The sequence below is a fragment of the Ornithorhynchus anatinus genome, chromosome 2, assembly GCF_004115215.2.
Source record: "Ornithorhynchus anatinus isolate Pmale09 chromosome 2, mOrnAna1.pri.v4, whole genome shotgun sequence".
Taxonomy (NCBI): Eukaryota; Metazoa; Chordata; class Mammalia; order Monotremata; family Ornithorhynchidae; genus Ornithorhynchus; species Ornithorhynchus anatinus.
The window spans coordinates 60,638,019-60,662,422 of record NC_041729.1 but is presented as its reverse complement, the minus strand read 5'-3'; the positions used below and the strand labels follow the sequence as shown (position 1 = coordinate 60,662,422).

The following is a 24,404-nucleotide window of genomic DNA, read 5'->3' as shown; positions in this document are numbered from 1 at the left end:
GGTCAAGAGCGGGTTTTTTTAGGATGGGGGAGACGTGGGCATGTTTGAAGGCAGAGGGGAAGGAGCCCTTGGAGATTGAGTGGTTAAAAATAGAAGTTAAGGAAGGGAGGAGGGCAGGGGCGATGGTTTTAAGAAGGTGAGAGGGAATGGGGTCCGAGGCGCAGGTGGAGGGGGTGGCACTTGCGAGGAGGGAGGAGGTGGGCTCCTTGAGAGGAGGGAGAGATGAGGTAACTCAGGCACAGAGAAATTAAGTGACTTGCCCAAGATTGCACAGCAGACATGCATCAGAACTGGGATTAGAACTCATGTCCTCTGACTCCCAAGCCCATACTCTTTCCACTAGGCCATGCTACTTCCCATAACAAAGTAATTGCTTTTCTTTTTATGAATTATTATTTTCCCTTTGATCTGTGTTGTGAATGTTCTTAACTTTTAACCCGTTAATAGTAGTACAGTCATTATCACAATTATGACTTCTACCTTCAGGTGACATAACTGATCCCTTAACCTCTAGAAAGTTTCAATCAATCGATCTAATAATTGAATGCTTACTGTGCACTGTCCTAAGTGCTTGTAGTTGTACAATAAAACAGAGTTGGCAGATGTGTTTCCTGTCCACAAGAGCTTATAGTCTAGGGGGGGAAACAGACATAAATATGAATTAATAAATAATGGATATGTACATAAGTTCTGTGGGGCTGAGGGAAGGGTGAATATAGGGTGCAAGGCCAAGTGCAAAGGTGACATAGAAGGGAGTGGGAGAAGAGGAAATGAGGTTTAGTCAGGGAAGGCCTCTTGGAGGAGATGGGCTTTCAATAAGGCTTTGAAGGTGAGGAGAATGATTGTCAGATATGAAGAGGGAGGGCATTCCAGGCCAGAGACAGGACTTGGGCTAGAGATCAGCAGCGAGATAGATGAGATTGAGGTACAGTGAGTAGGTTGGCACTAGAGGAGCGAACTTGCGGGTTGAAGTGTAGTATGAAGTCAGGGAGGTAAGGTAGGAAGAGGCAAGGTGATTGAATGCTTTAAAGTCAATGGTAAGGGTTTTTTTTTTTTTTTGATGTGAAGTTGAATGGGCAACTACAGTTACTTTAGTTTTCTGAAACTGCATGAGAATTTTGGGTGGATTTTCTTTGATTCAGAGGAGTAATCCCATATTCATCATGCTCTTGACATCCAAAATCAATAATTAAAGGTGTGCCTGAGGCACAGATTAAACAGAATGGAGCATCTATGCAAGGAAATTCGTTTTTATGATTTCTGAGCATCCCGAATTACACTTAAACTGTGAACTCTTTGTGGGACAGGGACTGTAACCTGATTTTCTTGAAACTATCCCAGCATTTAGTGCAATGCTTTGCACATAGTAAGACCTTAGCAAATACCACAATTATCATCATTATCATCATTATTATTATTAGTTCAGAACTAGTTCCTGTGCATGGGAATTGTGGAATATATGATGCTCTCCTCACAGTAAGTGCTTAATAAATACCATTGATTTAAATGTACTCAATCAGCTCACCTCCTCTACCTCATTGATTTCCTACTACAACCTAACCCACACACTTCACTCCTCTCATGCCAACATACTTACTGAAACTCAGTTTTGTCTATCTCATCACTGACCCTTTGGCCACATATGACTGTTCACTCTTGGCCCAGGTTGGTCCTTGCCTGGACCAACTCTATTTTGTATCAAGCCTCCATTTTGCTCTGAACAAACACTCTACATATATCCTGGCACCCATCTGACACGTGTTGGCCCCTGTGATTCCCAAAACCCACAAGGTCATTGATGTTGGAGGCCAAGTAGTAAGGAATGAAGAACAGTGGGCTCCTAGATTCTGAAAACCCACAACATCCCTGAAGCTGGAGGGGCTGGCAGTGAGTGATAAGGAAAATTCCAATGTGTCTTGCCACACAATCCTCCCAATATGACCATGGAGGGGGATATGGATCAGGAATTAGAAGGGTATATCTGGAGGGGAGCCTCCATGAGCCCTTGCTAGTAGGTTGGAACTCTGTCACAGCAATGTGGCGAGTTACCTCTACCCAGAATCAGGGATGACACTTTGTTGGAGCCTGTATGTTGCTGAGTGAGCAATCGATCTCCTCACTGGAGCAAGGAGAAGAGAGTATTCTCTCGGAAGGACTCCTGGAAGATAGCCCACTTTAGAAGGGTACCCCGGGAGGAGACTAATGGCATCTCTTCCCCATGGTTCTCTGGGAAGTTGGGGACCATGCTGGCCAGTGCACTTGGTGATAAGTAATCTAGGATTAGCTTTGCTTGCCAGTGGCGCCTAAGTGTATTCCTCCTGACTGGGAAGCATTTGTAAGTAGAGCTAGGTGGTTTGCCATTTGCTAGTAATGTATTCCTCCTGAAAAGGGAAATTCAATTTATTCTTTGTTTTGTAATCTCAACTTGCTTCTGCTACCCATAACCCTCGAGTCTGTGAATCCTTTTCCAAGCTCCTGATCCACAAATTCACAAGTTACCCTGTGGCTGGTTCCACCTGGTGACACCAAGTCCTTCTTCTTCTGGCCTGAAACTCCCTCCCCCACAAATATGACAGACCATCACTCACTTCACCTTGAAAACATTACTGAAATCATATCTCCTCCAAGAGGCTTTCCCTGATTAATCCCCCTTTTCCCCTATTCCCTCTCTCTTCTGCATCACCTATTGACTTGGATGTGAACCCTTTAAGCACATCATATCTGCCCCACCCTAAGCCCTGAAGCACTTATGTACCTGTCCATAATTTATTATTTATTTATGTACAGAGAAGCAGCATGGCCTAGTAGACAGAGCATGGGCCTGGAAGTCAGAAGGACCTGGGTCTAATTTCAGCTCTGCCACTTGTCTGCCCTGTGACCTTGGATAAGTCACTTCACTTCCATGTGCCTCATTACTTCATCTGTAATATAGGAATTAAGACTGTGAGCCCCTTGTGGGACTTGGACTCTGTCCAACCTGTTTAGCTTGTATCTACCCCAGCACTTACTATAGTCCCTGGCATATAGTAAGTGGTTTACAAATAACATAAAAAATAATTTATATTTATGTCTGTCTCTCCCTATAGACTATAATCCTCTTGTGGGCAAGGAACATGTCTACCAACTCTACTGTAATGTACTCTCCTAAGTGCAACATAGTAAGCATTCAATAAATACCACTCATTAATTGATGGATTTGATTGGATTTTTTGTTGCTGACTTTCAAAGAAGCTTTCTCATGATTTCTTTCTCTTTGTTCAGATACTCAGGTGACCAGATTTAGAGAGGCTCAAGGTAGGATGGCAGAAAACCATCTAGACTTCTTCCCCCTTCAAGACTCTTCCCAATTCTAGACTTCTTCCCCCTTCTAGACTGTGAGCCCATTGGGTAAGGATTGTCTCTATTTGTTGCCCAATTGTATTTTCCAAGTGCTTAGTACAGTGCTCTGCACTCAGTAAGCACTCAATAAATACTATTGAATGAATGAATGAATGAATGAATGAATGAATGAAAAGGTGGGACTTGGCAGGGAACAGGCCCAAAGGGAAAGGGAGAGAGGAGAGCGGGGAAAAGGAAAAGGTAGAATGGGGACAGGGAAGAAAAGAAAGAAAAGAAAAGAAAGGGGAAAAATGAAGTATAAGATTGGGGATGGACTACCTCCTCCTCCTCTTTTTTTTTTTAATGGTATTTGTTAAGTGCCAGACACTTTATTGTGTCGCTGGGTAGATACAGGATTATCAGGTTGGACACAGTCAGGTCCCATATGGTACTCACAGTCTTAATCTCCATTTTACAGATGAGGAAATTGAGGCACAGAGAAGTTAGATGATTTGCCCAAGGTCAAACAGCAGACAAGCGGGTGGAGTAGGGATTAGAACCCAGCTCCTCCTGCCCCTTCTGTGCTTTCTTTTCATCTTCCTTCTCTTCTTCCTCCTCCTGCTCCTCCTCCTTCCTATCCTGTCCCTCCCCCTCCTACTCCTTCTCCTCTTCCCTCAGCACTCCTCCCTCACACTCTTCCTGTGTCTGGGCTGTCTCTGTCTGCTGCTACTGCTGCTCACACTGGCACCAGCTTTCACCTGCTGCTCACCCTTCTACCACCACCACTGCAAGCAGTCTGTGCCCCTGCCACTAGGTGTCTGCCATTTCTACCAGAATAAGCAAAGCAACCAAGGCAGCAAAAGTGGAGAGGGGGCAGTCAGTGAATCCAGGGAGATGTGGTGGTGGGCAACTATGGCCACCAGCTGTGCCTTTTGGAGCCTCTGAAAGGAATGTCTGGTGCAGCCAGAGGTGACATTCCTTACATGCTTACAACATGCTCAGGGCTAAGGTAGATACAAGTTTATGAAATAAGTTCATGTTGAGTTAGAAACTACTATTCATGACCCCGAGGATCCAGTTGGCCCAGAATTACCACGGACTGTCCAAGTAAAGTATTTATAAAACACTTATGCTCTTATGAGAAAGTCTAACCTATGATCCAGCACAATTTCAGGGATATGGGAAGTATTAGGCCTTTCCAGACTGAGCCCCCCTTTCCCTCTGCTCCCCTTCCTCTTCTGCCCTCTCCCACCCTCTGCTCTTCCCCCTTCCCCTCCCTTCAGCACTGTGCTCATTTGTATATATTATTGATTACCCTATTTATTTTGTTAATGAGGTGCATATCTCCTTGATTCTATTTATCTTGATGATGTTGTCTTGTTTTTGTTTTGTTCTGTTTTGCTTTGCTATTTGTCTCCCCCTTTTAGACTGTGAGCCCGTCAGTGGGTAGGGATTGTCTCAATCTGTTGCCGAATTGTACATTCCAAGTGCTTAGTACAGTGCTCTGCACATAGTAAGTGCTAAATAAATACTATTGAATGAATGAATGAATATTGAGTTCATGCTAAGTGGGCCTGGGGATTTTAAACCTCTTGCCATGGACTGAACATTCCCTAGCATCCAATCAATCAGCCAAGAAGTCAAGAAGTGGGAGGGAGTTCTGAGCATGGAAGGCTGGAGGAAATATGGAAGTCAAAAACTAGGCTCCGTGTGATGGTGAATGTGGGAATAATGGAGCATGTAAGCTGGGATGTACTGGGAGAAGAGACTCGATAGGTAGGAGGAAGAGGACTGATTGAGTGACTTAAACCAACTGGTCAGGAGTTTCTGCTTGATGCGGAGAGGAATGGGTAACCCCTGAGGGTCTTGGGGTAGAATGGGGTGATGTGGTCAGAGTGTTGTTTAAGATAAATGATCTGGTCAGCAGAGTGAAGTATGGACTGGAAAGGAGATAGACTGGAGACAGGGCAACTAGTGAGGAGGCTGATGCATTAGTCAAGCCAGAATATGGCAAGTGCCTGGATGAATGTGGTAGCTCTTTGGACGGAAGGGAAGGAGCAGATCCAGGATTCTTTGTGGGAAGCTATTTACATCAGCTAGGTTGTTCCAGACAGGGTCCATCTGTACCCAGGAATGTGGGAGGAAGATCTGATCACAAATTAAAAAAAACACACCAAAACTATTTGGATAAAATAAAAACCCAGTGGGAGTCCTCAGTCCTTCTGAAAGCTGAGGAATATTTGTAGGCCTGTGTGGGGGAGCCTGACTGACTTTCATTGAGTCTGGAAGAGAAAGTGTCACAGAGACAGCTGTAGGAAGGCAGGGACACGATGCAAAGAATCGAAAGAATGTCTATTTTTAAGGTATTTGTTAAACGTTTACTATGCAGAAGGCTCTGTTTTAAACACTTGGGTAGATACAAAGTAATCAGGTTGGACACAGTCCATGTCCCTAATGGGGCTCACAGTTTTAATCTCCATTTTACAGACAGTGTAACTGAGGCAAAGAGAAACTACATGACTTGCCCAAGATCACACAGCAGACAAGTGGCAGAGTCGGGATTAAAACCCAGGTCCTTCTGACTCCCAGACTCATGCTCTATCCAATGGGTCACTCTGCTTCTCAAGCTTGGTTCATACTTCAGATTAATAATAATAATAATAATAATAATAATAATAATAATAATGATGGTATTTGTTGAGCGCTCACTATGTGCCAAGCACTGTTCTAAGCTCTGGAGTTAATACAAGGTAATGAGGTTGTCCCATATAGGGCTCACAGTCTCAATCCCCATTTTACAGATGAGGTAACTGAGGCACAGAGAAGTTAAGTGACTCGCCCAAGGTCACTCAGCAGACAAGTGGCAGAGCTGGGATTAGAACCCATGACCTCTGACTCCCAATCCCGTGCTCTTGCCACTAGGAGAGATTAGGGCTCTTACAGAGTTGAACTAAGTGATCTCACCTCTGAGAAGCCTGCCTAGGTGAGAATTGTTGGATAAGGGATCATGGGATTGACTGGTTGAACTTCATGCACCGTGCTGCTCCTCAGGCATTTGATTTTGAGGTACTTTCTAGATTCTGTTTTGGAACTATCAACTCAGCTGTTTCTGATAGACATGAAATAATTTAACAAAACTCCTTTTATATCTTTTTTTCAATTTAAATCACTAAAAGGTTCTTATAAGAAAAGCAGTTAATTGGTAATTAAGCCAGAAGAGTGAGTTTTTAGATCATTTGTGTCAGCTCTCTGGGTGCCTGGCAGTCCCAGTTAGTAATCATTATTTTTCTATTACGGATTATTCTTCCACACATCAGGGGCAGGCAGAGGTCAGTTTTAATCCTGTTGATGAAGTTAAATACCAATGAATTCTGATAGGTATGGGAGTGTCATTATTGGATTATATTCATAACATTCACCCACACCAGTGAATTCTGATAGGGATGCTGTGGCTACAGACAATATAAATGATGATAAGAATAATAAGGACAACAGTACTTATTAAGTGCTTACTTTGCACAAAACATGCTCTCTGGTCCACACGGGGCTGTTTTTTTTATGGTATTTGTTAAGTGTGTACAGTGTTCCAGGTACTATACTAAACTGAGGTTTTATTATTAAGTGCTGTTGAGTCATTTCTGATTCATAGCGACTCTATGGATATACTTTCTCCAGAACATGAGGTTGGACACAGTCCATTTCCAACATGGGGCTCAAGTCTTAATCCTCATTTTACAGGTGAGATAACTTAGGCCCAGAGAAGTGAACTGATTTGTCCAAGATCACACAGCAGACAAGGGGCAGAGTCAGAATTAGACTTTCAGGCCTAATGGGCCACACTCCTCAGTTATTGGAATATGTTCAATTATATTTACCCTTACCAGTGAGTTGTGATAGGCCTGGAGTGTTTAGAGTGCAATTACTGGAAACAATCAATCAATAGCACTTAGCCAAAACTCACTGTGAGAATAGCATTGAACTAAGGAACTTCTTGGGAGAGTACAATCAAATTGTTAGATAAGATTCCTGCTCTCAATGAGCTTACAGTCTAATGTGAGGAAAGCATTGTACTAAACACTTGGGAGGGTACAATCGAATTAGTAGACACAATCTTCAACCTCAAGGAGTATCCTTGAGTACTGTGAGCAGAGCACTGCATTAACATGCTTGGGAGAATATATTGAAATTAACAGAAAATCCCTAGCCCTCAAGGAACTTCTAGTCTACTGAGAGCAAAGCATTGTCCTAAGCAGCGTGGCCTAGTGGATAGACCCCAGGCCTGGGAGTCAGAAAGGCCTGGGTCCTAATCCTGGCTCATCTTGGGCAAGTCTCTTCACTTCTCTATGTCTCAGTTATGTCATCTGTAAAACATTCATTCAATAGTATTTATTGAGTGCTTACTATGTGCAGAGCACTGTACTAAGCGCTTGGAATGAACAAGTCGGCAACAGATAGACAGTCCCTGCCGTTTGACAGGCTTACAGTCTAACTGGGGGAGACAGACAGACAAGAACAATGGCAATAAATAGAGTCAAGGGGAAGAACATCTCGTAAAAACAATGGCAACTAAATAGAATTGAGGCGATGTACATTTCATTAACAAAATATATAGGGTAATGAAAATATATACAGTTGAGCAGACGAGTACAGTGCTAAGGGGATGGGAAGGAAGAGGGGAAGGAACAGAGGGAAATGGGGGGAAAAGAGGGTTAAGCTGCGGAGAGGTGAAGGGGGGCGGTAGAGGGAGTAGAGGGAGAAGGGGAGCTCAGACTGGGAACGCCTCTTGGAGGAGGTGAGTTTTAAGTAGGGTTTTGAAGAGGGGAAGAGAATCAGTTTGGCAGAGGTGAGGAGGGAGGGCATTCCAGGACCGCGGGAGGACGTGGCCCAGGGGTCGACGGTGGGATAGGCGAGACCGAGGGACGGTGAGGAGGTGGGCGGCAGAGGAGTGGAGCGTGCGGGGTGGGCAGTAGAAAGAGAGAAGGGAGGAGAGGTAGGAAGGGGCAAGGTGATGGAGAGCCTTGAAGCCTAGAGTGAGGAGTTTTTGTTTGGAGCGGAGGTTGATAGGCAACCACTGGAGGTGTTTAAGAAGGGGAGTGACATGCCCAGATCGTTTCTGCAGGAAGATGAGCCGGGCAGCGGAGTGAAGAATAGACTGGAGCAGGGCGAGAGAGGAGGAAGAGGGATCAGAGAGAAGGCTGACACAGTAGTCTAGCCGGGATATAACGAGAGTCTGTAGCAGTAAGGTAGCCATTTGGGTGGAGAGGAAAGGGCGGATCTTGTCAAAATTGTAAAGGTGAAACCGGCAGGTCTTGGTAATGGATAGGATGTGTGGGATGAACGAGAGAGACAAGTCAAGGATGACACCGAGATTGTGGGCCTGAGAGACAGGAAGGATGGTCGTGCCATCCACAGTGATAGGGAAGTCTGGGAGATGACCGGGTTTGGGAGGGAAGATGAGGAGCTCAGTCTTGCTCATGTTGAGTTTTAGGTGGCGGGCAGACATCCAGGTGGAGACATCCTGGAGGGAGGAGGAGATGTGAGCCTGAAGGGAGGGGGAGAGGACAGGGGCAGAGATGTAGATCTGCGTGTCATCTGCGTAGAGATGGTAGTCAAAGCCGTGAGAGAGAATGAGTTCACCAAGGGAGTGAGTGTAAATGGAGAACAGAAGAGGGCCAAGAACTGACCCTTGAGGAACTCCAACAGTTAAAGGATGGGAGGGGGAGGAGGAGCCTGCCAAGGAGACCGAGAATGACCGGTCAGAGAGATAAGAGGAGAACCAGGAGAGGAAGGAGTCCATGAAGCCAAGGTGAGATAAGGTATGGAGGAAGAGGGGAGGGTCGACAGTGTCAAAGGCAGCTGAGAGGTCAAGGAGGATTAGAATGGAGTAGGAGCCATTGGATTTAGCAAGAAGGAGGTCATGGGTGACCTTAGAGAGAGCAGTCTCGGTAGAGTGGAGGGGACGGAAGCCAGATCGGAGGGGGTCCAGGAGAGAATGGGAGTTAAGGAATTCTAAGCAGCGATTGTAGACGACTCGTTCTAGGATTTTGGAAAGGAAGGGTAGTAGGGAGATAGGGTGATAACTGGAGGGGGAAGTGGAGTCAAGAGCGGGTTTTTTTAGGGGAGACGTGGGCATGTTTGAAGGCAGAGGGGAAGGAGCCATTGGAGAGTGAGTGGTTAAAAATAGAAGTTAAGGAAGGGAGGAGGGCAGGGGCGATGTTTCTAATAAGGTGAGAGGGAATAGGCTCCGAGGCGCAGGTGGAGGGGGTGGCACTTGAGAGGAGGGAGGAGATCTCCTCTGAGGATACTGCAGGGAAGGATGGAAAAGTAGGGGAGAGGGTTGGTAGGGGGGAGGGGAGAGGCAGAGGGGTGACTTTGGGGAGCTCAGAACTGATTGTGTTGATTTTTGTGATGAAGTAGGTGGCCAGATTATTGGGGGTGAGAGATGGGGAAGGGGGAGGAACAGGGGGCCTAAGAAGAGAGTTAAAGGTCCGGAACAATTGGCGGGGGTGATGGGCATGGGTGTCGATGAGGGAGGAGAAGAAGTTTTGCCTGGCGGAGGAGAGGGCAGAGTTAAGGCAGGAAAGGATAAATTTGAAGTGTTTGAGGTCAGCTTGGTGCTTGGACCTTCGCCAGCAGCGCTCGGCAGCCAGAGCAGAGGAGCCTAGGAGGAGGACAGAGGCAGTGACCCAGGGCTGTGGGTTAGTGGAGCGAGAGAGGCGGAGGGAAAGGGGGGCGAGAGTTGAGATGAGTAGAGAGGGTGGAGTTGAGAGCGGAGACCTGATCATCGAGAGTGGGAAGTGAGGACAGGGCGGCAAGGTGAGGAGAGATGCTTTTGGAAAGACGGATGGGATCGAGAGAGCGGAGGTCTCTGTGGGGCAGTAGCAAAGATTTGCAGGGGGAGGGAGTGTGAGAGATGAGGCAGGTGAGAAGGTTACGGTCAGAGAGAGGGATTTCAGAGTTGGTGAGAGAGGAGATAGTGCAGCCGTAGGAGATGACGAGATCGAGGGTGTGACCGAGTCGGTGAATGGGCGCGGGATGGTGGAGCAGGAGGTCGGCAGAGTCGAGGAGGGATAGCAGGCGGGCGGCAGAGGAGTCATTGGGTACATCCATATGGATGTTGAAGTCTCCGAGGATCAGAGTGAGCAGAGAGAAGGAGAGAAGGAAGGTGCGAAAAGGGTCTAGGTGGTTGAAGAAGTCGGAGGTGGAAAGGGGAGGACGGTAGATGGCAGCGCCAAGTATCTGGAGGGAGTGGTAGAGGCGAATGATATGGGCTTCGAAGGAGGGGAAGGAGAGGGAAGGGGGAGGAGGGTTAGTGCGGAAGCGGCAACGGGGTGAGAGGAGGAAGCTGACACCTCCTCCCTTACCGGTGAGTCTGGGGGAGTGGGAGAAGAAGAGGCCTCCGTTGGAGAGAGCAGCGGCGGAGACCATGTCTTCGGAAGTGAGCCACGTTTCTTAAAGGGCGAAGAGGGGGAGAGAACGGGAGAGGAAAAGGTCATGGACAAAAGATAGTTTACCTGTAATGGAGCGGAGGTTCCAGAGGCCACACTTGAAAGTAGCTGTGGGTGCGGCGGGGGGGAGAGCGGGGGGAGGGGAGGGTTTGGATGGGAAGGAGGTGGTGGGGCCCTGGACGGGGAGAGGGGGATGAGGGGTAGCGGTGGGATAGGAGGACTGGGATGGGGTGTGGGTGGGGAAGAGAGAAGGGGGGAGGGAGTGAGGAGGGGGTTTGGTGGGGGGGAGAGGAGGGGGAGGGGGAAAAGGGGTGGCGCTGGTAAAGTGGGGTTCTAGGGCGGGGGGGGGGGGAGGAGGCAGAGGAGAGAGCAGAAATCCCCCCAAGGCCATGGGACATTACATCCCCAACTGCCTCCCCACCACGCGGCCCAGAAACAGACATCCTTTGAGGACCCCCGACTCCATGACCTTCCTGTGGGCCAGGTACTGTGTCCAAGCCGAATGACTTATATTTACTCCAGCAGTTAGTACAGTTCCTGTACTAAGCACTTAACAAATACCACACTCCCACACAGAGTTCAATCGAGTTAGCGGACACGATCCTTCCCTTCAAGGAGCTTATAGTCGACTGTGGCAGAGTCAAGGCCTAAGCCCTTGGGAGAGTTCAGTTGAGTTAGTGGTTACGATTCCTGCCCTCAAGGGCTTCCTGTGGGCTTTGAAGCCTCCATAGGTGAGCAGATCTGTGGAGCAAGTTTTTGGTGGATCGAATCGTAATATTTTACCCAGTGGTCATTCTTGCTTCAGTTTCACAGCTTTCCAGCTGCAGAGAACTACGTGGGACCTGCTTCATTTCCTATCTTTTGCACATTTGCCTGTAACCTCCTCCCATCTTGATCACACCCTCAAAGTAGTTTTTTGGTTTCTATTATTTTCTACAGAATGCACTGATAGTCCTTTCAGATATTTTGACCTCACCAGCCATGGATTTCACTGCTCTTGCTTCTCTGCAGGTCTGGATATCCTCATCTAAATTTATGCCTTCTCATGGCACTAACTCTCCCATAGCTTGGTGTCTGAAGTTTGACCCTTTATCAAAGAATCAGGAAGTTCACAAGTGCTCAGGTATTACTTCACTTTTTCAGTTCTGGCCCTGGGAATCAGAGGACCTGGGTTCTAAACTTGACTCCACCACTTGTCCACTCTGTGATCTTGGGCCAGTCGTTTCACTTCTCTTTACCTCAGTTACCCCATCTGTAAAATAAGGATTAAACCCTCCTCCCTCCAATTTAGACTGTGAACCCTATGTGGTAAGGGTACTCTGTCCAATTTGATGATCTTGTATCTGTCCCAGTGCTTAGTACAGTGCCCTGCACATAATAAGCACTTAACAAATGTCATCAAAAAAACCCATCTCCCCACAAAACCTAGATATTATTATTATTTTATCTGGTTATTTTCTCTGATATTTTTAAATCTGGTTTTTACCTTTCTAGTTTCTTATTTTCTTTAAATTGGTGAGTCAGTTGATCAATCAGTAATATTTATTGAGCACCTATTGAGTACAAAGTGCCATATTAAGCCCCTGGGGACATAAACAGAATCCAGACACACATTCCCTGTCTCCAAGGAATTTTATACAGAAAATTTTGGAAATATTGGGACACTCATGCATACCTCCTCGTGTTTTCAGTTAGTAGCTTCCTTTGGAGAGATCACTCACTTTTATCTGCCAATTTGGACATTATATAATGACCATGGAGCTCACTTAGTTCCAGCTGATTATGAATGAAAAAATCAAACATCAATTTGAACAAAGGGATCTAAATGTAGTGTGTCTTCCATTTCAACTAGACCAAAGCATTCATTAGACTATAAGCCCGTCAAAGGGCAGGGACTGTCTGTTACCGATTTCTACATTTCAAGCGCTTAGTACAGTGCTCTGCACATAGTAAGCACTCAACAAATACTATTGAATGAATTGTCCTTTGGCTAGGGATCGTCTCCCCATTTCCTTCCTCTCTGACCTGTGTAAGATAGTAATTCCAAATTCAATTTTCCTTTATTCCTTGGTAGATTTTTTTTGGCAAATAAATTGACATGGGATTTGTCTTCTCAGGAACACAAACAGTGAATTACTGTGAGCTTGTTGTGGGCAGGGAATGCCACTGTTTATAGTTGTATTGTACTTTTTCACGTACTTAGTACAGTGCTTTGCATACAGTAAGCACTCAATAAATACAATTGAATGAATGAATGAATGAATGAATGCTGTGGAAGTAAATCAAGCAACATTTAAAAGACATTTCTGACAACCTCCCAACCTTTCCACAACACCCAGCTTTTTTGGAACCATTCAGGAGATAATTATCCAGTTTGCTAGAATACCCATATCCTTATTTCTCCTCTCCCTTTGGCAGCCTTCCTTCTGGCTCATTAGCATTCCCACCAGAGAGTGGCCAGGAAAAATGAAAAGAGAGAACTCAAGCCATCAGATTGGGTCCTTGTTAGCAGCTCTAGTAAAAATTTGGAGAGGGAGAAGGCTGAAGATCTTGACTAATATTTTCAAGTTTTTCATGCTATCTATGCTCCTCTTGCTTGACATTATTATCATCATCATCACCATCATCATCGACATCTTTGCCATTGATGGAGTTCTTAATATGTGTGGAACACAGTTCTAGGAGCACAGGGAATATAAAGATACATAGGACATGGACACTACTGACTAATTAAGGGTTAGGTGACTTTTCCAAGAGAGAAAATGCTAAAGAGTGTCTTGCTTCCCACTGCCTCTTTTGGTTTGGAACTCACCGGAGATGGTGGTGAAATGGGATGGAGATGTCATGGTGACGAATGGTGGGGTGATGTATTTAGCCTTCACCCCCTCCTTCACCAGCTGATCCATGTTTGGGGTGTTGACATCCTGGTCATAGTCCCAGCGGAACCCATCAAAGGAAACCATCAACAGTTTGTTGAAGTTCTTCTTATTTCTGGTGATAGGAGAGGAGGAGGTTAAACCCAGGAGTAGAAGAAAGAATGAGAGAGAGCTTAGCGCTTTCATGTTGTCAGCTTGGATTAAGAAAGAGTCTGAGTTTAGGCTCCAATTTCCCTTCTTTTAATCAGACATTGAGCAAAGTTCAGGCTGATAAATAGATGGCATAGCAAAGCTATGCTATCTTTGCAGTGACTCCCTGCATGTTGCAGGGCAGGAAGCAGAGAAGGCAGAAATCTATCAGGAAAGAAATCCATTTATCAGACTTCACAGGACAAAATTCCAATCAGGGCATTTTGTGGCCTTGGGGATGAAATATGGGGCTGGGAATCAGAGGACCTGGGTTCTAAACTAGGCGCCACCACTTGTCTGCTATGTGATCTTGGGAAAGTCTCTTCACTTATCTGTGTCTCAGTTACCTCATCTGTAAAATGGGGATTAAACCCTCTTCTCTCCAATTTAGACTGTGAACCCCATGTGATACAGGTACTGTGTCCAACTTGATTATCTTGTATCTTCTTCAGTGCTTAGTACAGAGCCCAGCGCATAGTAAGCACTTAACAAATGCCATCAAAAAAAGCAACTCCCCAAAACCTAGATATACTAGATGTGCTCTGCTGCCTGCTCAGATTTCACTCATGCATCCCGCCCCCCCCAACCCCCTACACATACAATGACACACACATTATTCATTGTTACCTTCACTTCTTTTTCCACTCTCCTAGTTTGCTCCAGTGTTTCCCTCATTAGACTGTAAGCTACTTGAGGGCAGGGATCATGTCTACTTACTCTACTGTACTTTCCCAAGTGTGTAGAACAGTGCTTTGTACACTGTAAGCACTCAAGAAATATCATTGATTGATGGATTGATTGATTCAGATAAGCACCACCCACCTTTCCCCCCCTCCCCCCACAGAGGCAAATGAATATAGAGTAGTCCTGTGGTTGGAAGACAATGCTCTCATGGTGAGATTGTACCATGGATGCACAACCAAGAAGGAATCTCTTTCACACTTACACACCGTGCCCATATAATTTTTCTGTCCTCTTACCATTCTGAGTGGGCATTGCTCAGTCACCAACACTTCCTTGAGTCATTTTCGCAGCAGTGATGATGGTTTGTCCTGAGCCATTCACACTCTCTAGCCCAGTCTCCCCGAGCTCTGTGGCACAACCTGTGAGACGCCTGATCAATCAATCAATCAGTCAATTAATGGTACTTACTGAGTGCTTTCTCTGTGCAGAGCACTGTACTAAGCACTTGGGAGAGTAAAATACAACAGAATTTGCAGACACGTTCCCTGCCCACAATGAACATTAATGGTCAGGGGGTGCACAAGCTGGAAGAATGTGAATTGGGGAGAAGAAAAATTAATTAGGTAAGGCCAGCTGGAGAAGGTGGGATTTCAAAAGGTCTTTGAGATGGGGAGAGTTGTGGCCTGGCAGATTAGAAGGAAGAGGAAGTTCTAGGCATGAGAAAGGGAGTGAGCCATGGGTCAGAGGTGGGAAAAAAGATGGTGAGGGCAAAGTGGGCAGAGTAGCTTGGGAAGAACAAAGACTACATCCAGGGGGACTAGAGTGGCTAAGTAAAAGGGAGAGATCTGTGCCTTCCATTCAGAAGTCAGGAGTTTCTTCTTGTTGTGGCAAGGAGTGAGTAACCATTGGAGGTTTCTGAGGAGTGGGGAGCTGTGTGCAGAACCTGGGCAGCAGAGTGAATTATGGGTTGGAGAGGAGAGAAAGAAGGAAAGGAGAGTAAGGAAGAGAAAGGAAAAGGCCCAAAGGGGAAAGCAGTTGGTTCTTTCCCACTGAGGCCTCTCTGGTTTTGACCAGGCACCTGGGCTGGAGTCAGGTATCTCTCAACACCCAACCCTGGGCTTCCCCACTTCCTGGTCTCCTTCTACCTCCATCTCTGCCCTTCGGGAATGGCCAAAAGATTCAGAAAATGATTGCTGGGGGGAAAAATCAAGAGAAAAATTCCAAGGGTTTCCTGAAGGAAGTGATAGAAAGCCTGCTACTTGGCAAATTCTTCCAAAATAATCTGATAAAATGCTGCCAAACCTTGCTGACTGCCCAAGACCTTTAAGCACTGTAGTCTCTGGGCCCCAGAAGAGGGTGTGAATGTGGGGGAAGTAAGCAGGGTGGGACCTTCCACTTGCCAAGTTTTCACTGAGCTCAGCATTTGCCACTAGTTTCATGAAGGGTTGAGGGGGAAAGCAGGTCAGGGCACAGGCTGTGGACCAGTGCAGATGATTTTGAGGTTCCCCCTTCTGCCCTGTCCAGAGGATCTGGGAAGAAGCCAGTTTGGTTTTCCCTCCCTCTCTTCCTGTGATAATAATAATAATGCTATGTGCCCGGCACTGTACTAAGCGCTAGGGTGGATACAAGCAAATTGGGTTCGACACAGTCCCTGTCCCGCATGGGGCTCACAGTCTCAATCTTGATTTTACAGATGAGGAAACTGAGGCACAGAGAAGTCAAGTGACTAGCCCAAAGTCACACAGACTAGTGGTGGACCTGGCATTAGAACCCATGACCTTCTGACTCCCAGGCCCATGCTTTATCCACTAAGATGTGCTGCTTCTCTTTAATGCCTCTCTTCCCCTCTATCCCCCTCTGGGGTGGGAGCCAGGGGTGTGGTATGGTGTAGTGGCGGGAGATGGAGAGGCACACAGCAGTCCCAGGAGGAAGTGCTGAGTTTGTGGACTAGTGAGTGTTCCAGGCGATGGATTCCATGGAGCAGGATTTTTTAGGCAGCATGGGACTGAGCACGACCTATTCCAGGTCCCCTCTCTGCCTCTGGTTGGGAGGAGGTGAATATGGCTGGGAATGGGGATGGGGGAACATACTGATTTGTGGTTTTTCAAAAATGTTCTCCCTGTCTCTTTCTCAGTTTCTGTGTAACCCAATCGGATCCTACAATTACCTGAAAATCAACTGATTGTACAAAAGAAGCCCTTCAGTGTCACCAGCTCTAAGGACAAATGTAAAACCAGTAAACATGAAACTCTGCAAATAGAGGTGATATTACCACTCTTGCCACAACTTTTTCCACTTTCCACTACTATGTCACCGCAGGAAGGGTTGACACAAGAGTCAGGTCGACAGATACATCCACCAGTGAGATCCTCTTTGGGGACTCAAAGGAAAAGGCCAAAAGCTGTAGTCATCCTCCTGGTATTCACTCTGAGTTTTGTGTTGGAGCAGTGGACAGAGGGGACAGAACTTGGGGCTCAGGACCCTGAACTCCTGTTTCTCCAGAAACCCCTGGAAACTATCACTAAGGCAGCCAGGTCAGCAGCAGGAGGCTGGGTGGGTGGGAATTTTAGGGCATGCTCTGGTCTTTTAACTTATTTTAGGTGGATTTTAATAAAGCTTCAGCAAGTGTAAACTATAAAGCAGTGACTGACTCTTTTTGCAATGGAATCATTTTCTCAGAATAGGCAGGTTTGGGGGGACAGCATCCCACCCCCCACCACACAATTTCTCCAGAAGCCACCAAAAATATAACCATGGCTGCTGCCACTGCTTGCACAGCTCTCCCATGGAAAACCCTCCATTTTCTGTGTCAGATCCCAGACACTCAACAGGATATACTGATAGATGGACCTACGAACCAGTTCCCATTTATGGTACCCAATTGGAAAAATCATCCTGCGACCAAGCTGTAAAATAATGCTGTTAATTGATGGAATATGTGGGGTTTGCAGACTTAATCCCTATTTTTCAGACGAGGCAATTGACGCACAGAGAAGTTAAGTGACTCACCCGAGGTCACATTACAGACAAATGGAGGAGCCGAGATTAGAACCCAGGTCCTTCTGACTCCCAGACCCGTGCTCTATCTACTCAGCATGCTGCTTCTCAATAATTTAAAGAAGTTGCCCAGGAGCTTAAGAAGCTTAGCAATTCATAGTGTATTCTCACACTTGTCATGTTCCCAGCAGGTTTATGAGGGAGCAGACCAATTCTCTGTATCCAAATCCAGTTATTGGCTACAAAGTTTAGTGTTCAATTTTCAGGATGCCCTGGGGCCTGAGGTAAGATGAACAGGCACGTGAGAGCTGCCACTTCCTCTCCTGCTCATCCTTTTGACCCCTGTCCTGGACTCAACATGTAAAACTACGGAATCTTAGACTGAGTCCCATGTGAGAGAGAGACTGCAGTCAGGCTGATTATCTTGTGTCTATCCCAGTGCTTGTTACCGTGTTCGGCTCATAATAAGTGCTTGGCAAATAGCACTAGGATCTCTGCTCCCTTGGAGGTGAGCTCCGGACCGCCAGGCACCTTGTTCCCCATTGAATTGGCCGCAACATGGACTCGGGAGCTCCTCTCTCTCCCTTGCAGGGGAGCCTTGCACCGCCTGGCCCCTATTCCCACCAAGCCCTTCTGCCGCTGACCGCCCGGACCAGTGCCCGCCTCAACCCTTCACTACCTGGACCTCTGCACCCCCTCTCAAGGACTCTGACACTAAGGATCGCACCCCCCCGCCCCCGCAGACCCCCTAGCCACCAGCTCCCTTTCTGCTTCCCCGTTCGGGCCTGGGGACTTTATGCTCCCCTGCTCGCCCCTGGGGACATTGTGTCCCCCTGCTTGGACCTGGGGACATTGTGTCCCCCTGCTCGGACCTGGGGACATTGTGCTCCCCTGGGAATATTGTGCTCCCCTGCTTGGCTCTGGGGACATTGTGTCCCCCTGCTTGGGCCCGGGGACATTGTGCTCCCCAACTGCCTTTCTCCCACTCCGCCCAAAGTGGTCATTTTGGGAAGCCCTCACTCACCCTCCCCCGCCCCGGGCGACGATGTCCTTGTTCTCACCATGTTATCTTACCTTAGCCGCCACCTACACCCACAACCCACCCCGAACACCCTCAGGACCCCCGCCGCCGCCTCAGAGACATTTGGACATGAGCCCCGGGACTCTGCTTGCCGCTAGCCTTTTGACTTCGATTTTGATCAGGTCGACCTTTAGTCAAGTCGACCCCCGACCCTGGTCATCACCCGCTTATTAATATTATTCTATTGTATCATATTTTATCATATTACTATATTACCGATTTCGCATGTTATTATTAATTGTTGTCAGTGCTACCACCTACCTCCCTGGCCTAACCATGTCCTTCCACCTCCTCTCCTCCCTCCTGCCCCTCCCAATCGTCTACTTCCCCTTCCCCTCTCTCCCCCAGCTCTTTCCCGCTCTCTCCTCTGCCTCCTCTCCCCCTCTCCTCCCCACCCTAGAACCCCACTTTACCAGCGCCACCCCTCTTCCCCCTCCCCCTCCTCTCCCCCCCACCAAACCCCCTCCTCACTCCCTCCCCCCTTCTCTCTTCCCCACCCACACCCCATCCCAGTCCTCCTATCCCACCGCTACCCCTCATCCCCCTCTCCCCGTCCAGGGCCCCACCACCTCCTTCCCATCCAAACCCTCCCCTCCGCCCGCTCTCTCCCCTCCCCCCCCCCCGCACCCACAGCTACTTTCAAGTGTGGCCTCTGGAACCCCCGCTCCATTACAGGTAAACTATCTTTTGTCCATGACCTTTTCCTCTCCCGTTCTCTCCCCCTCCTCACCCTTTAAGAAACGTGGCTCACTTCCGAAGACATGGTCTCCGTCGCTGCTCTCTCCAGCGGAGGCCTCTTCTTCTCCCACTCCCCCAGACTCACCGGTAAGGGAGGAGGTGTCGGCTTCCTCCTCTCACCCCGTTGCCGCTTCCGCACTATCCCTCCTCCCCCTTCCCTCTCCTTCCCCTCTTTCGAAGCCCATATCATTCGCCTCTACCACCCCCTCCAGATACTTGTAGCTGTCATCTACCGCCCTCCCGGTCCCACCTCCGACTTCTTCAACCACCTTGACCCCTTTCTCACCTTCCTTCTCTCCTTCTCTCTCTCCACTCTGATCCTCAGAGACTTCAACATCCACGTGGATGTACCCGGTGACTCCTCTGCCGCCTGCCTGCTAGCGCTCCTCGACTCTGCCGACCTCCTGCTCCGCCATACCTAGCCCATTCACCGACTCGGTCACAGCCTCCATCTCGTCATCTCCTACCGCTGCACTACCTCCTCCCTCACCGACTCTGAAATCCCTCTCTCAGACCGTAACCTTCTCACCTGCCTCATCTCTCACACTCCCTCCCCGTGCAAATCTTTGCTACACTCCCACAGAGACCTCCGCTCTCTTGATCCCATCCATCTCTCCAAAAGCATCTCTCCCCACCTTGCCCCCCGTCCTCTCTTCCCACTCTCGATGATCAGGTCACCGCGCTCAACTCCACTCTCTCTACTCATCTCAACTCTCTCGCCCCCCTTTCCCTCTGCCGCTCTCGCTCCACTAACCCACAGCCCTGGGTCACTGCCTCTGTCCTCCTCCTAGGCTCCTCTGCTCTGGCTGCCGAGCGCTGCTGGCGAAAGTCCAAGCACCAAGCCGACCTCAAACACTTCAAATTTATCCTTTCCTGCCTTAACACTGCCCTCTCCTCCGCCAGGCAAAACTTCTCCTCCCTCATCAACACCCATGCCCATCACCCCCGCCAATTGTTCCGGACCTTTAACTCTCTCCTTAGGCCCCCTGTTCCTCCCCCTCCCCCATCCCTCACCCTCAATGATCTGGCCACCTACTTCATCTAGAAAATTAACACAATCAGGTCTGAACTCCCCAAAGTCACCCCTCCTCCTCCCGCCTCCCCCCGCAACCCTCTCCCCTACTTTCCCATCCTTCCCTGCAGTATCCTCAGAGGAGAACTCCTCCCTCCTCGCAAGTGCCACCCCCTCCACCTGTGCCTCGGACCCAACTCCCGCTAACCTTATAAAAACCATTGCCCCTTCCCTCCTCCCCTCCTTAACTTCTATCTTTAACCCTCACTCTCCAATGGCTTCTTCCCCTCTGCCTTCAAACATGCCCATGTCTCCTCCATTCTAAAATAACCCTCTCTCGACCCCACTTCCCCTTCCAGTTATCGCCCTATCTCCCTACTACCCTTCTTTTCCAAGATCCTAGAACGAGTCGTCTACAATCGCTGCTTAGAATTCCTTAACTCCCATTCTCTCCTGGACCCCCTCCAATCTGGCTTCCGTCCCCTCCACTCTACCGAGACTGCTCTCTCTTAGGTCACCCATGACCTCCTTCTTTCCAAATCCAATGGCTCCTACTCCATTCTAATCCTCCTTGGCCTCTCAGCTGCCTTTGACACTGTCGACCCTCCCCTCTTCCTCCATACCTTATCTCACCTTGGCTTCATGGACTCCTTCCTCTCCTGGTTCTCCTCTTATCTCTCTGACCGGTCATTCTCGGTCTCCTTGGCAGGCTCCTCCTCCCCCTCCCATCCTTTAACTGTTGGAGTTCCTCAAGGGTCAGTTCTTGGCCCTCTTCTGTTCTTCATTTACACTCACTCCCTTGGTGAACTCATTCTCTCTCACGGCTTTGACTACCATCTCTACGCAGATGACACGCAGATCTACATCTCTGCCCCTGTCCTCTCCCCCTCCCTTCAGGCTCACATCTCCTCCTCCCTCCAGGATGTCTCCACCTGGATGTCTGCCCGCCACCTAAAACTCAACATGAGCAAGACTGAGCTCCTCATCTTCCCTCCCAAGCCCTGTCCTCTCCCTGACTTCCCTATCACTGTGGACGATACGACCATCCTTCCCCTCTCTCAGGCCCGCAACCTTGGTGTCATCTTTGACTTGGCTCTCTCGTTCACCCCACACATCCGATCTGTCGCCAAAACCTGCCTGTCTCACCTTTATAACATAGCCAATATCCACCCTTTCCTCTCCACCCAAATGGCTATCTTACTGTCACGGGCTCTCGTAATATCCCAGCTAGATTACTGTGTCAGCCTGCTCTCTGATCTCCCTTCCTCCTCTCTTTCCCCACTCCAGTCTATTCTTCACTCCGCTGCCCGGCTCATCTTCCTGCAGAAACGCTCTGGGCATGTCACTCCCCGTCTTAAAAACCTCCAGTTGGTTGCCTATCAACCTCCGCACAAAACAAAATCTTCTCACTCTAGGCTTCAAGGCTCTCCATAACCTTGCCCTCTCCTACCTCTCCTCCCTTCTCTCTTTCCACTGCCCACCCCGCACGCTCTGCTCCTCTGCCGCCCACCTCCTCACCGTCCCCCGTTCTCTCCTATCCCGCCGTCAACCCCTGGGCCACGCCCTTCCGCGGTTTTGGAATGCCCTCTCTCCTCACCTCCGCCACACTCATTCTTTTCCCCTCTTCAAAACCCTACTTACTTACTACAAGAGGCCTTCCCAGACTGAGCTCCCCTTTTCCCTCTACTCCCTCTACCGCCCCCCTTCACCTTTCCGTGGCTAAACCCTCTTTTTCCCCCATTTCCCTCTGCTCCTCCCCCTCTCCCTTCCCATCCCCTCAGCACTGTACTCGTCTGCTCAACTGTATATATTTTCATTACCCTATTTATTTTGTTAATGAAATGTACATCGCCTTAATTCTATTTATTTGCCATTGTTTTAATGAGATGTTCATCCCCTTGATTCTATTTATTGCTATTGTTCTTGTCTGTCCGTCCCCACCCCCCGATTAGACTGTAAGCCCATCAAAGGGCAGGGACTGTCTCTATCTGTTACCGATTTGTACATTCCAAGTGCTTAGTACAGTGCTCTGCACATAGTAAGCGCTCAATAAATACTATTGAATGAATGAACTTATATTGCTATTATCATTATTATTATTACTAGCTGACTGAGGTTTATGGCTGAATTGGCCCAGAACTTCTGCACATCAAACATACAAGAGGCATCAGAGCACCACTGAGAGAAGTAGTGAGTATTAATTGGGGGGGGGAAGTCTTGTAGTAGTTCAGGAACCAGTGAGGATGGGGGCTGGGGGTCAGGGGCGGTTGCCATCTGGGAGTCATCTTCACGGTGGAATTTGTTTCCCATTGAGTCGGTTATGATTCCCATGATGCTGAAGAAAAGAAGGAAAACTTGTGGGCAAAGTATGTGTCTACTCACTCTGTTATATTGTTCTTTTCCAAGAGCTTAATTCCAGTGCTCTGCAAACAGTAAATGCTCAATAAATGCCACTGATTGATCTATTGAAAGCCAACTGCCTTGCTCTGGTTGAGCCCTTTCCAGGAGCAGGATCCTGTGGAAATGGAAGGCCCTAGCATCAAACCTCTATTTTCTCAGTGGGGTGGACAAGCAAACACTTTTGTCATCACATCATGGACAAACAGCTTCATGTAATGACATCATTAGCACTATTTTGAGAATGTCCCTAGAATTTTATCATAAACTTTTCCTAGGGGGACCTCCTGAGCCCCTTAATTGGTCCAGAGCCCTTGAGTGCTTCCCCCATCCCCCAATTCCCATAAACTTGGGAATCCCAATGGAGGGAGGCTGGGCATTTAAATTAAAAACTCCCCACATAAAGGTGTCCCATGTTGAATTGGTAGCAAACAGGGGGAAGGTCAGCTGAAAATTGGATTCTCTGGTATTAAACTGGCTGACTGACAACCCTATTACTCCTCAATCAATCACTGATATTTATAATAATAATTTAACCCTACCTGTGTGCAGAGCACTGTACTCAATGCTTGAGGAAGTACCATTCAGCAGATATGTAGGTTATCCTTGTCCTTAGCTTACAGTTAAGACAGGAAGTCAGATGTTGAAGTAAATTACAGAAAGGAGGAATAATAGTGTACAAGTCTCTTTATATAAATCCTGTGGTGCTGGGTTGAGTATCAAAGTGCTTAAGGGGTGCACAGTCAAGTTCATAGTCAACACAGAGGAGAGGCCAGAGAGCATTTGAACATTTTGTTTCTGAATCCCTACCAGACTACAGATTATATCTGGGAGCAGACACCATTTGGAAGATTAATTATGTGTGATCAAGAAAAAAGCAAAATCTTCTAGAAACTTAGTGTGATGCTCTGAGTCTTGGTGCAGCAAAAAGAAAAATCTAGATGTTCCCATGCTTTCTCCCATGATCTGATTTAAAACCAAGATTTTAGTTTTGGATGGATGAACCTCCCATCTAAGGGAGAGAAAAGGGTCCACAAACTCCAGTTATATTTGATGCAGCATCACTCAATCAATCAGTAGTATTTATGAGTGGTGCAGACCATTGGACTAAGTGTTTGGGAGATAAATGCCTATGTTCATCAAGGATAAAATTCCTTCTGGGGTAATTACAGTTCTTTGTCCATAAGGGGTGGATAAAAGTAAATTATGCATTATTACTTGAGTCTAAGAGCCTTTTGTAACCAGAACATTTCTACCCCCCTCTGGCCTGGAATGCCCTCCCTCTTCATATCCAACAAACAATTATTTTCCCCACCTTCAAAGCCTTATTGAAGGCGCATCTCCTTCAAGAGGTCTTCCCTGACTAAGCCCTCATTTTCTTTTCTCTCACTTCTTCTGCATCTTCCTGATTTGCTCCCTGTATTAACCACTCCCTCAGCCCCACTGCACTTATGTACATATGCATGTTATTTATTTATATTAATATTGGTCTGCCCCTCTAGATTGTAAGCTCACTGTGGGCAGAGAACGTGTATACCAACTCTATTAGACTGTCATATTGTACTCTTCCAAGGGCTTAGTACAGTGCTCTGCACTGAGCAAATGCTCAATACAATTGATTGAGTGATTGAAATGAAAATCCCATGGGAAATGGGTATTTAGAA

At 47.6% G+C, this 24,404-nt stretch overlaps 1 protein-coding gene across 1 annotated transcript in view; it reads right to left on the bottom strand.

Annotated features, from left to right (window-relative positions):
• LOC114818249 (ectonucleotide pyrophosphatase/phosphodiesterase family member 7-like) overlaps positions 1–24,404 on the bottom strand; it is a 147,798-nt gene that overhangs the window by 74,151 nt on the left and 49,243 nt on the right. The window contains exon 6 of the mRNA XM_029083251.1: positions 13,579–13,757. Coding sequence (XP_028939084.1) covers positions 13,579–13,757 — 179 coding nt within the window. The remainder of the gene's footprint in view (positions 1–13,578; positions 13,758–24,404) is intronic.